Here is a 16,611-nt window from a genome sequence, read left to right as displayed (position 1 = left end):
CAGTTGGGACACCATAAAGAAAAATTTGAACTTTCAGCATCGGGAAGTGTGATAACTTCAATTCTACATTCTATACTACCATATGGAGACATCACAGTGACTCATAAATATGTACAGTTTTCAGAGTCTGCTTGCAGTTAAAGTAGTTTAGCTAAAAATATTTTAAGGCTGTGACAGATGCACAAAATTATGATGATTTTTTCTGTGTTGCCCTCAGACACCTCAATCCCTATGTACACAGAGCTGTGGTCCAGGTTTCTGGAAAATTCTAGAAGACGAAAGATCTGTCTGCTGTTTTTCTTGTATGCTTTGTCCAGAGAGTTACATTTCCAACCAGACAGGTAGAAAATTAATATTTTCCTCAATCTGCTTATGAATGTAGAAGGAGAAAACCAAGACATGATCATGGTGTTGTGATGCAGCATTGTTCTCCATATCTCTTTCAACCACCCCATATTCATTAGTAATCACTGCTGATGCCACACAATGTGTGAACATTTGAGTGGCAGCCCTCATGTTATTGTGTCATCTGCATCCCCACTTCCCAAACTGCCTTTCATTACATGGTAGTTTTATCTCAGCTCTTGCAGTGATCCATGCTATGTACTGCCAGGCAATATGAGGTGTGCAAGTGTTCAGGCTGCATGTGTATTCCTTGAATAAATGAATACAATGATTCTTTCCTGAAAATAAGTCCTGGACAAGTTCATGTGGGGCTGTTCCCTAAGTGTGCCATACAAAGAATTAAGTTTACAACACTTAGAATTGTCATTTGGAATATCAAACATAGTATGAAAAACAAGTCTTTATAAAGGAAGGTACAGCTGCCTGTAGGTCTTTGTCTAGGATGCTGGTCAGCCCTGAGATCATATATACAGCTAATATTATATAGATATAACAGGTGGTATTTAGGAAAACATGCATGCACATACATGCACAAATCAATAATTAATGAAAAAGAGGAATAAATTTAATAGAAAACAAGACTATGTTGAGTCCAAGAGAGGGATTAGAGGAAAAATGAGAAGAGAGGTAGTGAGGTAATTACATTACAATTTAAATAATGAAAAATAACATAAAGAAAAATTGGTGAAAGTAGAATATGAAATTCTAACAATGATGACAATCTACTATATAACTACTGGCTTCAATAAAAACCAACACTTAAGCAACTGTATAACAAATGGAATGTGTTATCACAACAAAATGAAAGTCGGGGAGATTAATTAAATAGAATTTAGTTTTGTAAAAGCTAATGTTACCATAGGTTAAATTATTGGCAGAGTGCTATGTGATTGTTATCATCATAAGGGCAGGATAACTGGAAATATCTAATTCCTTAGTGGATGTCTTCAGGTAAAGAAAAGGTTATTAAAATAACTTTCTGTTTATTTTGATGTGTGCATGCATATATGTGCCACAGCTCACATATGGAGGAGAGGACATCTTTGTGGAGCTGGGGCATCTTCCTTGACTTTGACTTGTGTTTATAATTTAAACTCAGGTTATCAGGTTTGTGTGGTAAGCCCTTTTCTCTACAGAGTTATATATTATACTAACACCTACCTTGTTTCTTAGAGCAATTGCTACATCAAGCATTTGTTTTTTGTTTCCTTTACTTTTGATTTTGAAACTATGATGAAATTGTGTTATTTCTCTTTCCTTGTACTTGATGTGAAATGTGTCATATATATCTCATTACTCTCTTTCACATTAACAGACTTTTTTTCGTTGATTGGGTTACAATCATATATGTATACATATGAATTACTAATATAACTGGATGGTTCTGTATGACATTACTTGCATATATGTACTGAGGGCTGACCATTTTGTATTGAATGACAAACTGTGATCTTCCCTGGGGAAGACCATTTCTCCCCCTCTCAACATTTTGTAGTTGCATCCTGTTCTTTGGGTAGGGTTGGGGCATTATGGTCATTTTCCTGAATACTTTGGCATGTCTGTTGCTGTTGTCCCCGGTCAGTTCCACATATCTAGGTGGTCATGTTGGTAGGACTTATGGGTTTAGCTTATGATGTTACTAGGAGACACAATCTCACAGAAAAATCCCCGAACTTTCAATTTTTACCATCTTTGCACACCCTAATCTGAAATGTTCTGTGAGCCTTGGGTTTGGGAATGGTATTTGTAGCCAGAGTTTTCCTGCCTTGCCCACAGTCAGGACAAAGCTCTGTCTCCCGCCAGTCCCACAGCTGCTCAGACCCAACCAAGTAAACACAGAGACTTATATTGCTTCAAACTGTATGGCCGTTGCAGGCTTCTTGCTAATTGTTCTTATATCTTAAATTAATCCATTTCCAGAAATCTATACCCTGCCACATGGCTCCTTGCTTACCGGCATTTTTTCATGTGCTTGTCAGGGTGCTTGCCACTTGGCTGGCAGTGAGTCCTTCTGCCTTCCTGTTCCTTTATTTCTCCTCTCTGTTAGTCCCACCTATACTTCCTGCCTGGCCATGGCCAATCAGGTTTTATTTATTGACCAATCAGAACAACTTGACATACAGACCATCCCCCAGCACAGCCAAGTGCAGACCATCTCAGACACCTGCACTCAGGCTTGTGGCCCTAATCATCCTCTATGCGGACCTGCTGGGTCTAGCCATGAGGAACCCGAGAACGGGCTCCCACAGGACATACAGAACATCCCACAGCAGGTATTGGAGATTTATCCACTGGAGATGCCCTCCACAAATCTGCATTTGATTGGTCCATAATGGTTTCATCTGTTGTGAAGAGAGTTTTCTTGCTGGGGTTGGGGGTGCGTTGAAGACTACAATTATCTGTGGGTATCAGGACAAACATTTACAAATTGTTGTTACAGATTATGATGGTTTAGTAAGTTAGTAATAATCATGACTTCACTATCACTGAGTACTTAGGTTTCAGGCAATGGAATGGTTTCTTTATTGTTGAGTGGGTCTTGAGTCCTATTTAAAGAGCTGTTGATTACTGTCAAGGTATGCATGCCAATACCGCACCCTTAGGGTTTTGTGCTATGCTGGTCATTGATATGGCTCTTAGTGGACAGAGCAGGCTAGGACTGTTGGTTGTCTCCATCATTTGGAAGCTTGTATGATGTCTTCTGATACTGTGAAAGCCAGTCCTCAGGGAAAGGGCATTCATGTAACTTCCACCTCAAGGGTCTCTGGGCTCTGTTTCTGAAGTACATGGTGTTGTCAGCAGTAGGGACTCACTTTTCAACTATGCACGATGAACAAGGGCAACAGCGATAGGCGATATGCTTTGGGATCCCCTTCACCAACCCTGGACAACAACTCCAAAGGAAGCTTCTCATGCCTGGTGTTGGGCTTGTATTCATAGTCTTGTTCTTGGAGGGAGGAGCATCAGCCCAGAGGAGAAAGATTTACTAGAACTATATGTATCAGTATAAAGAGTATTAATGGTATTGTAGAGTTTTTCTAGGTATAGTAATATTATGAGTCTTTGTGGCTTTTCAGACATCCTTACTGATATTTTACCACCTCCCTCCTCCTTCTGTATTTACTTCCCTTCCTCTTCCCTGAAGTTCCCCCATCCCATTTTCCTTTTCAGATCACATCACTTATTCTGGACATCCTTACTGTTATTTCACTCTCTCCCCTCTTATTTATCACTTGTATTTATCTCCCTCTTACCTTCATGATTAGTGTCTCCCTCTTTTTGCATTTCCACCTTCTGATCATTCATTTTCTGCTATTCCATTCTGTTATTTCCCAGCTCCTGCAGTGGTCCTGCTAAGTTTCGTGTCTTCTGCAGTTTCTCCAGGACATGTACTCACATCTGAAGAGTTGGAGCTAGGAGTCTCAGATGAGAAAGAACACATATTGGTGGGTCAGGGATTTTTGACTCAATATAATCTTTTCTCGTTCTCACCCACATATCCACAATGTTTATGATTTCATTTTTCTTTATACTCAAATGGTTTTCCATGGATTATTTGTATCACAGTTTTATTATCCACTAGTCAGTTCTAGATTATTTAGATGTTTTTCTATTTCCTAACTGCTTTAAACAAAGCCGCATCGCACATGCAGAGCACATACCTGTGGAGCAGGATGCAGAGTCCTAGGGACATAAGACAAGGAGTGGTACTGCATGAATATGGCAGAATTACTTTTCCCCATGCTGATTTCCAAAGTGGCTGCCCCAGCTATAATCCCACCATAAATGAATGAGGATTTTCTTTTCCTCTGTGTCACTCAAGCACTTGTTGGTTGTTCTGTGGATCTTTATATTCTTTCTGTGGTAATATGAAATCTAAAGCTGTTTTCATTTGTGTTTCCATAATTGCTAAGGATGACAAACTTTTTTTGAATTATTTCTTAGCTGTTTTATTTTCAACTGAAACTTTCTTTTCAGACCTGAGGATCATTTCTTATAGAATAGGTCATTTGTTTTTTAAAACTTTGTTTTTTTTTCACTTCTTTGAATATTCTGGATATTAATTCACTGTCAGACATATACCTGGCAAAGATTCTCTTCCATTCTGTAGGCTTTATCCCCACTCAGTTGACTGTTTCTTTGGCTGTAAAGAGGCATTTTATTTCATGAAGTCCTACTTTTCAGTTGTTAGCATTAATTCTTAGTCAAATGGAGTCCTATTCAGAAAGTCTTTTCCTAAACCTGGATCATGGAGACTTTTGCCTATGTTTTCTTCTAACAATTTCAGTGTTCTTGTTTTCAGGTTCAGGTCTTTGATCCTTTGGAGTTAGAATTTGCAAAGGTGCTAGATATGGGTGAAATTGCATTTTTCTACTTGGGGAGCTCCAGTTTTTCTAAGAACATGTCTTCATGATGCTCTCAATTCTCAATCTTGTTTATAGTGTTTTTATTGAATATTAAATGACTAATCTAACAGGTGCTCAAGTTTGGGTTTTGGATTTATGCATTGGTCTACAGGTATATTTTTCTACCAGGCCTTTTTTTTTTACTGTGCCTCTGTAATATATCCTAAAATTCAGAATGGTAATCCTTCTTTCATTGTTATTTTTTATTCAGTATTATTTTGGCCTCCTTGGTGTATTGAATTTTGGTACAGTTTTTTTCTATCTGCAATGAATTAGATCAAGATTTTGATTGGGTTTGCATCAAATTTATAAATAGCTTTTTTGGTACAATGTTCATTTTCATAAAGTTAATTCTATCTGTGAACACAAGATGGTATGTTTTTTTCTTTTTCTACTGTCTTTTCCTGGTTTCTTCAGAGGTTTAAAATTCTCCTGTCAAAGCTCTTTGCTTCCTTGCTTAGATTTATTCCTAAATAATTTATTTTCTTTAGGAAAATTGTGAATGGGAGTCTGTTCATGATCTCCTTTCTATGTTTGTTGTTATTATATAATAAAGGACATTGATTTGTGCAAGATGATCTGTATCCTGTGAGATGGCTGTATTTGTTAATCATTTCAAGAATTTTTGTTGTGTGTTTTGGGGAGATCTCTAGTATATAATACCATATCATCTGACTTCTTTCTCTATTTGTATTCCTGTAACTTACTTTTCTTGCCTTATTGCTTCAACTAATACCCTGAGCACAATATTGAAAAGGAGTGGGAGTGGTGGACTTAGTTGTCTGATTTCTTACTTCAGTGGAATTGCTTTAAGCTTTTCTCCATTGAGAATGATATTGCCTGTGAGTTTCTTATATATTACTTTTATTGTGTTGAGGCATGTTCCCTCTTCCTGTATGTTGTCTAGAACATTTATGATAAAGGCAGTTGAATTTTGTCACCTTTTTTCATCTATTGAGATGTTCATGTGACTTTTGTCTATACAACCATTTATGTGGATTTTACACGTATTGAGTTGAATATGTTGAACTATTCCTGCATTTCAATGATAAGGCCATCTTAGTCCTGGTGTAAATAGTTTTGATGTGAGTCCGTATTCTATTTGCAACCATTTTATTGAGTCTATGTTTATCAGGAATAATGGCATGTGGTTTTCTTTTTTTTTTTTTGTGGCATTCCCTGGTTTTGGTATTAGAATGAAAATGGCTTTCTAAGGGACCTTGGAATTGATCCTTCTCTTCTGTTTTTGAAATATTTTAGAAGGTCTGACTACATCTTCTTTGAATGTCTGGTGGAATTCTGCTGTGAGTTCATCTGGACCTGGACATTTTTATAGCTGGAAAGAATTTATTTTTGTTTCAATCTGCTGTGTATTATGTGTTTGTTTAGCTTGTTGACTTGGTGTTTTTATTTTTGTGTTTGGCCAAATCTAGAAACTTATTCATTTCATATAAGTTTTTAAGAATACTGGAATACAGGTTTTCTTTTCCTTTATTTTTTCTGTCATTGTTATTTAGCCTTTCTTTTTTTTCTTTTTATTTATATTTTATTTTTTTTATTTTACAATACTATTCATTTCTACATAATAGCCACAGATTTCCTTGTTCTCTCCCTTCCTGCCCCCCTCCCCTTCCCCCCAGCCCACCCCCATTCCCACCTCCCCCAGATCAAGGTCTCTCCCGAGGACTGGGATCGACCTGATAGAAACAGTCCAGGCAGGTCCAGTCCCCTCCTCCCAGATTGAGCCAAGCTTCCCTGCATAAGTCCCAGGTTTCAAACAGCTAACTCATGCAACAAGCCCAGGACCTGGTACCACTGCCTAGATGCCTCCCAAACAGATAAGCCAATCGACTGTCTCACATATTCAGGGGGCTTGATCCAGTTGGGGGCCCCTCAGCCTTTGGTTCATAGTTCATGTGTTTCCATTCCTTTGGTTATTTGTCCCTGTGCTTTATCCAACCTTGGTTTCAACAATTCTCGCTCATATAAACCCTCCTCTTTCTCACTAATTAGACTCCCAGCTCTCCACCCGGGGTTTAGCCGTGGATGTCTGCATCCAGATTCCTCAGTCTTTGGATGGGGTTTATGGCACAACTATTAGGGTATTTGGCCATGCCATCACCAGAGTAGGTCAGTCCCAGCTGTCTCTTGACCATTGCCAGCAGTCTTTTGTGGGGGTATCTTTGTGTATTTCTGTGGGCCTCTTTAGATCTTTGTTTCTTCCTTTTCTCATGTGGTCTTCATTTACCATGGTCTCCTATTCCTTGTTCTCCCTCTCATTTCTTGATCCAGCTAGGATCTCCCGCTCTCTTTTCCTCGACCCTCGCCCTTCATTGCTCCCACTCATGTTCAGGATGTTCATGTAGATCTCATCCATTTCTCCGTGTCTTTCTTGGGGTCCCGTTTTCTAGGTAGCCTCACTGGTGATGTGAGTAGCAGTCCAGTCATCCTTGTTTCACATCTAGCATCTTCCTATGAGTGAGTACATACCATATTTGTCTTTCTGAGTCTCGGTTACCTCACTCAGGATGATTTTTTTCTAGATCCATCCATTTGGATGTATCTTGCCATCTCCTCCTCTTGGGTAGGCCTTCTTCTCTTTGTTCTATAGCTCTCAAGTGTGTTGTTAAGTTTCTGGTTTGAAAATTCTCTAGTTTCTTTATGCAGGCACTTGGTGCTATGAATCTCTTAGTACTGCTTTCATTGTGTCTCATCAGTTTACCTATGTTGTGTGTTCATTGAATTCTAGGAAGGCTTTAATTTCTTTCTTTATTTCTTCCTTGACCCAGTAGTCATCTTTAGTGAACTGTTCAGTTTCCCCAAGTTTGTAGGCTTTATCTTGTTTAATCCATGGTGGTCTGATAGGATACAGAGAGTTATTTCAATATTTTTATCGCTATGGAGATTTGCCTTGTGCCCAAGTAAATGGTCAATTTTGGAGAAGGTTCTAGGAGGTGCTGAGAAGAAGACATATTCTCTTGTGTTTGGGTGAAATGTTTTGTAGATACCTGATAGGTCCATTTGATTCATAATGTCTGTTAATTCCATTATTTCTTTGTTTAATTTCTATCTGGATTGCCTATACACTGGTGAGAGTGTGGTGTTGAGGTTTCCCACTATTAATATGTGGGGTTCGATGTGTGATGTAAGCTTTAGAAATGTTTCTTTCACAAATGCCACAAATGTGCATTTGAGGCATAGATATTCAAAATCGAGATGTCATCCTGGTGGATTTTTCCAATCATAAACTTCCTTCTCCATCTCTTTTGATTAACTTTTGTTTGAACCTATGCTGTTACATATTAAGATAGTTCCATCAGCTTGCTTCTTAGGTCTATTTGATTGGAAAATATTTTTTTCAATCATTTACTCTGAGGGAATATCTACCTTTAATGTTGATGTATGTTTCGTTAATGTTGAGGTATGTTTCTTGTATACAACAGAAGGATGGATCCTATTTTATATCCGTTCTGATGGATGGATCCAAAACGCAGCCAGTGTGTTTTTATTGGGGAATGTAGTCCATTGATGTTGAGAGATATTAATAACCAGTGATTGTAATTGTTGTTATTATGTTGTTGTTGCTGGTGATAGTAGTGTTTTGTGTGTGTGTGTGTGTGTGTGTGTGTGTGTTTTCCTTCTTTTGATTTTGTTGATGAAAGATTAACTATTGCTAGTGTATTTGTGGGTGTTATTTAACTTACTTGGGTTAGAATTTTCCTTTGAGTACCATCTATAGGACTGGATTTGTGGGTAGGTATTATTTAAATTTGACTTTTGGTTTTTAAATCAATGGTGATTGATAGTTTCACTGGGTGTATTAGTCTGGGCTGTCATCTGTTGTCTCTTAACATCTGCAAGACATCTGTTTATGCCCTTCTGTGATTTGGAATCTCTGTTGAGAAGTAGTGTGTGATTGTTATAGGCCAGCCTTTATATTTTACTTGGCCTTTTCCCCTTGCAGCTTATAGTAGTCTTTCTTTGTTCTGTACATGTAGTATTTTGATTATTATGTGACACGAGGACTTTATTTTCTGATCTAATCTATTTGTTGTTGTGTGTTTTTTCTAAGCTTCTTGTACTTTTAGAGGCATGTCCTTCTTTAAGTAATGGAAATTTTCTTCTATGATTTTGTTAAATGTATTTTCTAGGTTTTTATGATGAGATTCTTCTCCTTTTTCTTTTCTGATTATTGCTAGATTTGGTCGTTTCACAGTGTCCCAGATTTCCTTGATGTTTTGTGTTAAGAGTTTTTTAGATTGAGTATTTTCTTTGCTTAATGAAACTACTTCTTTTGCATTCAACATCTTGTATCTCTTGCATTCTGTTGGTGCTGCTTGTTCACGTTTCTGTTCACGTTTGCTCACTCAGATTGTTTTTTTTTTCTCGAAATTATTAAGTTTGTGGTTTTGCTATTGCTTCTATTTCAATTTTGATGTCATGGATACTTTTCTTCACCTGCTTCTTTTATTCCTGGCTTTCTTGACATTCTTTATGGGATTTGTTCATTTCATCTTATTTTTCAATTAACTTTTCATCAATTTATTTAAAGGAATTTTTCATTTCTTCCTTAAGGACTTCTATCATATTCAATAAACTTGTTTCAAGATATTTTTCTTTTGCTTTGGTAATGCTGTAATATTCAGGTCTTGATATCACAGGATGGATGGGCTCTTGTGTGGTCATATTGCTTTAGCTGTTGTTTATTGTATTTTTTCACTGTCATTTAGGCATCTGGATTTGGAATGATTAGTTCTAGTCCCTGAATTCAAAGTTACTCTACATTCATTGGGTGTTTTTCTCGGTTTCTGTTTGCTCTTTAGTTTTCTAGTCTTTGTGGCCTGGATTTCTGGCAGCTGGTCTGACCTCTGGTCTAGTTGGGAATCCCTGTACAAGTTGGAAGTTGTCCTTCTGGCTGTTAGCTTGGCATTTGGTATAACAGGGAATCAATGTTCTGACTGGTTTGGTCTGCATCTGTGATGGGGAATACCTTTCTGTATGCTGTCAATGTGTTGCTTTGAGTGGTTGATAAATAAAATACTGATTGGCTCATAGCCAGGCAGGTAGTATAGGTGGGATAAACTGACAAGAAGAATTCTAGGAAGAGGAAGGCTGAGTCAGCAGAAGCCAGCCCACAGTTCAGGGAGCAGCATGTAATGGTATACAGGTAAAGCCACAGAACATGTGGCAACATGTAGATTAACAAGAATGAGTCTTACACTGAGTCCAAGTGTAAGAGCTGGTCAGTGGTAGGCCTGAGTTAATGGCCATACAGTTATAAATAATATAAGCCTGTGTATTTACTTGGGGGACACAAGTGGGAGAGATTTGTCCCTACCACCAGCAGGCTGGGACACACAGAAAAAATTTTCTGACTACACACCTGAGCAGTTGAATTCTGATAAAGCTGGTGTGGCTTAAAGTTAGAATCCTTTAAAGGATTAATTAACAGTTTTACTTCAATTGAACAAGTATATTACAATTTTATTTTCATTGCCTTAGACAAACAAAAATAAACTTGTCAGACAATGGCATATCATGAGGAATTCATGGCAGACATTAGGAAGCAGATGTCTAAAGAGTTAGTGTCCTTCTTGACATGATAGTAAGGCAGAATGAACAAGGCTACACACAACCTCAGTGCTCTTCATGGTAGAAGTACAAAATGTAAATAATTATAAAAGCTTAAATGTTGATTCATTTCCTCCCATAGATCAGCAGGAGTGTATCCCTTGCCCACTTCAAGAGTATTCAAATCCTGAAAGAAACAACTGCCTTCCCAAGTCAGTGACATTCCTGTCCTTTGAGGATTCTCTGGGCATGGCTCTGTCCTTCACAGTTCTGTGCTTCTCTGTCAGCACAGCTGTAGTTTTAGGGATCTTTCTCAAACACCAAGACTCACCCAATGTTAAGGCCAATAACCGGATGCTCAGCTTCATCCTGCTCATCTCCCTCCTCCTCTGCTTTCTATGTTCCTTTCTCTTCATTGGTCACCCAAGAACAGCCTCCTGTATATTGCAGCAAATTACATTTGCACTTGTGTTCACTCTGGCTCTTTCCACTGTTTTGTCCAAAACTATAACTGTAATTCTGGCCTTTAGAGCCCTGAAGCCAGGAAGGACAATGAGAAGTCTGCTTGTCTCAAGCATCCATAACTCTGTCATCCCCATCTGTGTCCTGATCCAGTTTATTCTTCTTGGATTCTGGCTGGGAACCTCGCCTCCCTATATTGAGGCAGATGCACACTCTGAACAGAGTCACATCATCATTTTATGTAACAAGGGCTCACTTACTGCTTTCTACTGTGTGCTGGGATACTTGGGGATCCTGGCCGTAGGGAGCTTCACTCTGGCTTTTCTGGCCAGGAACCTGCCTGACACATACAATGAAGCCAAGTTCCTGACATTCAGCATGCTGGTGTTCTGCAGTGTCTGGGTCACCTTCCTCCCTGTCTACCACAGCACCAAGGACAAGACCATGGTGGCTGTGGAGGTCTTCTCCATCTTGACTTCCAGTGCAGGGCTGCTAGGATGCATCTTTTTCCCAAAGTGCTACATTATTCTTGTTAAACCTGATGAAAACTCTTTGAAATATTTTAAGAACAAAATACAATCCAGATAAAATTGATTGGTTAATGAATTGAGTCTTTTTCATAAAATCCTTTAGTTTAGTATAGTAAAAATTGAACTTACTTAACTTTTCAGTAAGATTTTCTGAAATATATATTTAAACAAAATAGAAGAGCCCCTCAGTGGGTCTCACATACAGACAATCTATTTCCAAATAGAAACTACTGCTGAAAATTCACTTCATTTAGGTATTCTTGTTACTTCTAAATTTGTGGGCAATAGACATATTCAAAATTCAAATATGGCCAAGAGAACAGACCCCTACAACAAGGGTGAAAACCAGAGCCACAAGCCCACCCTACACTAATTGGGAACAGGTAAAGCCCCATCTCTGGACTGGGCAGACCAGGTCCCTAGATCCTAGGCCCGGAGGGGAACACCCTGTGCCCTTCCCCAAGCCATTGGAGCCCCAGGGACTATCCAGGAGCCCCTTCCCCCACATCCTTGCCAAGAAAACAGCCCCCTGTGACTCCAGTGAAAAACAGAGAAGCCCACCCTGCACCAACTGGGAACAGAAAACAGGTCCCACACTGCACCCATTGGGAATAGCTGCTCCTTGAGACAGAGGCCACTGGTACCCATTGATCTAAGTTCTGCTTCCTGAGACACAGAATCCATCAGCACAGGTTTGACCAAGAGCCTGGATTAGACCAAGACCTACCATTAGACCAAAAGTATCAGTTGAACCAAAAGAGTTTCCGTCAAAAACAGACAGCAATTGCATGGAATGCAGGAAGGGATGGGTAGACACCAGTGCAAAAATACAGTTAACAACATAAAGGCCAATATGGCACCATCAGAACCTATTGGTGCTACATCAGCAAGACCTGAACATCCCAAAGCAGAAGAAGCAGAAGAAATAGACCTTTAAAATGGCTTTAAGAAGATAATAGAGTCCTTTAAAGATGAAATGAAAACTACCCTTAAAGAATTTGAAGAAAACACAAACAAACAATTGGAAGAAATCAGTAAATCCCTTTAAGAAAGCCAAGAAAAAGCAATTAAACAGGTGAATGAAAAAGTTCAAGATTTGAAAACTGAAATAGAGGCAATAAAGAAGACACAAACTGAGGGAAGGCTGGAAATGGAATATTTGAGTAAACCAACAGGAACTACAGATGCAAGCATAGCTAACAGAATGCAAGAGATGGAAGAGAGAATATCTGGCATTGAAGATACAATAGAGGAAATAGATTCATCAGTCAAAGAAAACACTAAAGTAAAAAAAGTCTTAACATAAAACTTCCAGAAAATCTTGAACACCATGAAAAGATCAAACCTAAGAATAACAGGGATAGAAGAAGGAGAAGAACACTAACTCAAAGGCATAGAAAATTTATTCAACAATATCATAGAAGAAAACTTTCCCAACTTAAAGAGGGAAATGCCTATGAATGTACAAGAAGCTTACAGAACACCAAATAGACTGGATCTTAAAAAAAAATCCCATGCCAAATAATAATCAAACAACTAAACATACATAATAAAGAAAAATATTAAGATCTGCAAAGGAAAAAGGCCAAGTAACATATAAAGTCAGGCCCATAAGAATAACACCTGTCTTCTCAATGGAGACTCTGAAATCCAGAAGGTTCTGGCCAGACCTTAGGCAGACACTAAGAGACCATGAATGCCAAGCCAAACTATTATATCCAGCAAAGCTCTCAATCACTAGAGATAGAGCAAACAAGATATTCCATGATAAAACCAGATTTAAAAAATACCTGCCCACATATCCAGCCCTACAGAAAGCACTAGAAGGAAAAATCCAACCTAAGGAAGTTAGATGCAACCAGGAAAATACAGCCAATAGATAATCACACACCAAAAAATACCAAAAAAGAGAAACATACAACAATTACCGACAAAAAAATAACAGGAATTAACAATTACTGTTATTAATATACATTAATATCAATGGTCTCAATTCACCTATAAAAAGACATAGGCTGACAGAATGGATACAAAAACAGGATCCATTCTTCTGCTGCATACAAGAAACATACCTCAACATTAAAGACAAACACTGCCTCAGAGTAAAAGGCTGGGAAAAGACTTTCCAATAAAATGGACTTAAGAAGCAAGCTGGTGTAGCTATCCTAATATCCAGGAAAATAGACTTCAAACTAAAATCAATTGAAAGAGATCAGCAAGGACATTACATACTTATCACAGGGAAAATCCAGCAAGCTGAAGTCTTAATTCTGAAATTTATGCCCCAAATACAAGAACAACTACATCTGTAAAAGAAACATTACTAAGGGTTAAATTGCACATCAAGCCCCACACATTAATAGTGGGAGATTTCAACACTCCAACTTACCACTGGGTGAATTTGCCAGACTGAAAATTAACAGAGAAATAAGGGACCTAGCAGAAGTTATGACTCAAATGGACTTAATAGATATATACAGAACATTTCACTGAAACACAAAAGAATATACCTTCTTCTCAGCACCCCATGGAACCTTCTCAATAATCAACCACATGCTTGATCACAAAGCAAACCTCAATGGATTAAAAAATTTGGAATAGCCTCCTGTATCCTATTGGACCAACATGGCTCAAAGTTTGATTTCAACAACAACAACATTTATAGAAAGCCTCATGGAAACTTGACAGTGCCCAAATGAATCAGCAATGAGTCAAGGAAGAAATAAAGAAAGAAATTAAGATTTCCTAGAATTCAATGAAAATGAAAGTACTTCATACCCAAACTTATGGAACACTATGAAAGCAGGGCTAGGAGGAAAATTCATAGCTCTAAATACAGACATAAAGAAGATGGATAAATCTAACCCTCATGACTTAACAGCACACCTGGAAGCTCTAGAACAAAAAGAAGCAAACCTCACCCAGAAGGCATCGATGCCAGGAAATAATCAAATTGAGAGCTAAAATCAATGACATAGAAACAAAGAGAAAGATACAAACAATAAATAAAACAAAGAGTTGGTTATTTGAAAAAAATCAAAAAGACAGATAAGCCCTTATTCAAATTAACCAAAAGGCAGAAAGAGAGCATCCAAATCAGCAAAATCAGAAATGAAAAGGGAGACATAACAACAGACAATGAGGAAATCCAGAGAATCATCAGGTCATACTTCAAAAACCTGTACTCCACAAAATTGGAAAATCTGAAAGAAATGGAAATAGGTACCATATACCAAAGTTAAATCAAGACAATTGAAATGGGCCAATAACCCCTAAGGAAATAAAAACATTCATTAAAAGTCTCCAACCAAACACAGTCCAGGACCAAATAATTTCAGCACAGAATTCTACCAGAATTTCAAAGAATGGCTAATTCCAATATTCTTTAAATTGTTCTATACAATAGAAACAGAAGGAACATTACCAATCACTTTTTATGAGGCTACAGTTTCCCTGAAACCCAAACCATACAAAGATGCAACAAAGAAAGAGAATTACAGACCAATCTCCCTCATGCACATTGATGTAAAAATACTGAATATAATATTGGCAAACTGAATCCAAGAACACATCTAAACAATTATTCACCATGACCAAGTAGGCTTCACCCCAGGGATGCAAGGATGATTCAACATACAAAAATCTGTCCATGTAATACACCACATAAACAAACTGAAAGAAGAATACCATCTGATCATCTCAGATGCCAAAAAAGCCTTTGACAAAATCTAACACCCCTTCATGATAAAGGTCTTGGAGAGATCAGGAATACAAGTGACACACCTAAACATAATAAAGGCATTTTACAAGCTGACCTCCAACATTGAATTAAATGGAGAGCAACTTAAAGTGATTGCACTAAAATCAGGAACAAGACAAAGTTGTTCACTCTCCCCATATTTATTCAATATAGTACTTGAAGTTCTAGTTATAGTAAAAGGACAACAAAAGGAGATCAAACAGATAGAAATTGGAAAGGAAGAAGTCAAATTTTCACTATTTGCAGATGATATGATAGTGTACATAAGCGACCACAAAAATTCGACCAGGGAATTCCTACAGCTGTTAAACTTTTTCAGTAATGTGGCAGGATACATGATTAATTCAAATATATCTGAAAGAATACTAAGCAGCCATACTATGAACTATCTATCTAAAAATATCTATAATACATGTTACTTTGGGTATAACTATACAAATGCAGTTTAAATGGAAAATCTACAACCATCACTTTAATAAAATAGGCTAATATTTAACAAAACTATCATTATACCCACATATAAATATAGTTTCTCCCTCACCAAAGAAAAAATTCTTTGCAACAATTTATGGGAGAAAACCATAACCAATCAATGGCAGAATTCTGTAGCCTAGTCATGTCTGACACATCTACAAAACAAATCCCACATCTAAGGCTCAGAGAACATGCAAAACAGGGGCCTAAAAGACTGTAAAAGGCAGAGGATCAGAGTTTTTTTCTCTGAGACTGTGTATCCCAATATCAGGAGCTACACTCTTAAGTCTTTCCAATGTGATGCATAAACATAAACTGAACAAGGAAAATGCTAATAGACATTATGAAGTAGTTCAGGAAGAGACTTTAAGGCCCAAACCTCACACAAAAAAACTACATTGAATGAGTAAAGGCTGAAAGTGGGAAAAATAGTCTTCCCTTGGAAAAAACACACATATCAGTTATCCAATACCAAATGGTCAGCACTGAAAACATATGTACAAATAACATTATAAAGACTGAACAAGTTATATAGAGAGTATGTACACATACATATATGCCTATAATAACACTTAATGAAGAAGAGGCCATAGATTTGAAAAAGCCAGGAAAGCTGTTTGTGAAAGTTTAGATGAAGAAATGTAAGGCAGAAAATGATGTAACTATATTATAACTTTAAAAAAAAGAAAAGTTGTTCAATTGTTTAAAAAATGAAATTTGCAGAAAATTGGATAAAACTAGAAGAAAATATTGAATGAACTAACCTAGACCCATTATATAAACCTTGAACCTTCTCTCTCTTCTGAGATTTCTAGCTCCTAATCTGAGCACATATATGCCTCTCTATGAAGGCTTTTGCCTTGTCTTAGTGTATATTGTTTTGTCCTGTTGGAATGTTTGACTCTTATAGGCACAATCTTTTCTGAAGAAGAAGTGAATGGAGTAGATCTGAGGGAGAGGATAGGTTGGGATGAGCTGGGAGCAGTGGAGAGAGGAGAAACTG

The 16,611-nt window shown here is 37.6% G+C and overlaps 2 protein-coding genes across 3 annotated transcripts in view; both read left to right on the top strand.

Moving 5' to 3' along the window:
* The window catches only part of LOC102909164 (vomeronasal type-2 receptor 116-like), a 36,299-nt gene extending 23,379 nt beyond the window's left edge, over window positions 1-12,920 (top strand). The window contains exons 5-6 of the mRNA XM_076560369.1: window positions 218-341; window positions 10,525-12,920. Coding sequence (XP_076416484.1) covers window positions 218-341; window positions 10,525-11,432 — 1,032 coding nt within the window. The 3' untranslated portion in view covers window positions 11,433-12,920. The remainder of the gene's footprint in view (window positions 1-217; window positions 342-10,524) is intronic.
* The window catches only part of LOC121826529 (cytochrome P450 3A25-like), a 319,487-nt gene that overhangs the window by 122,235 nt on the left and 180,641 nt on the right, over window positions 1-16,611 (top strand). The window lies entirely within an intron of this gene.

Source organism: Peromyscus maniculatus, chromosome 23 (assembly GCF_049852395.1).
Source record: "Peromyscus maniculatus bairdii isolate BWxNUB_F1_BW_parent chromosome 23, HU_Pman_BW_mat_3.1, whole genome shotgun sequence".
NCBI classification, from domain to species: Eukaryota; Metazoa; Chordata; class Mammalia; order Rodentia; family Cricetidae; genus Peromyscus; species Peromyscus maniculatus.
This window is presented reverse-complemented; position numbering and strand designations above follow the sequence as displayed.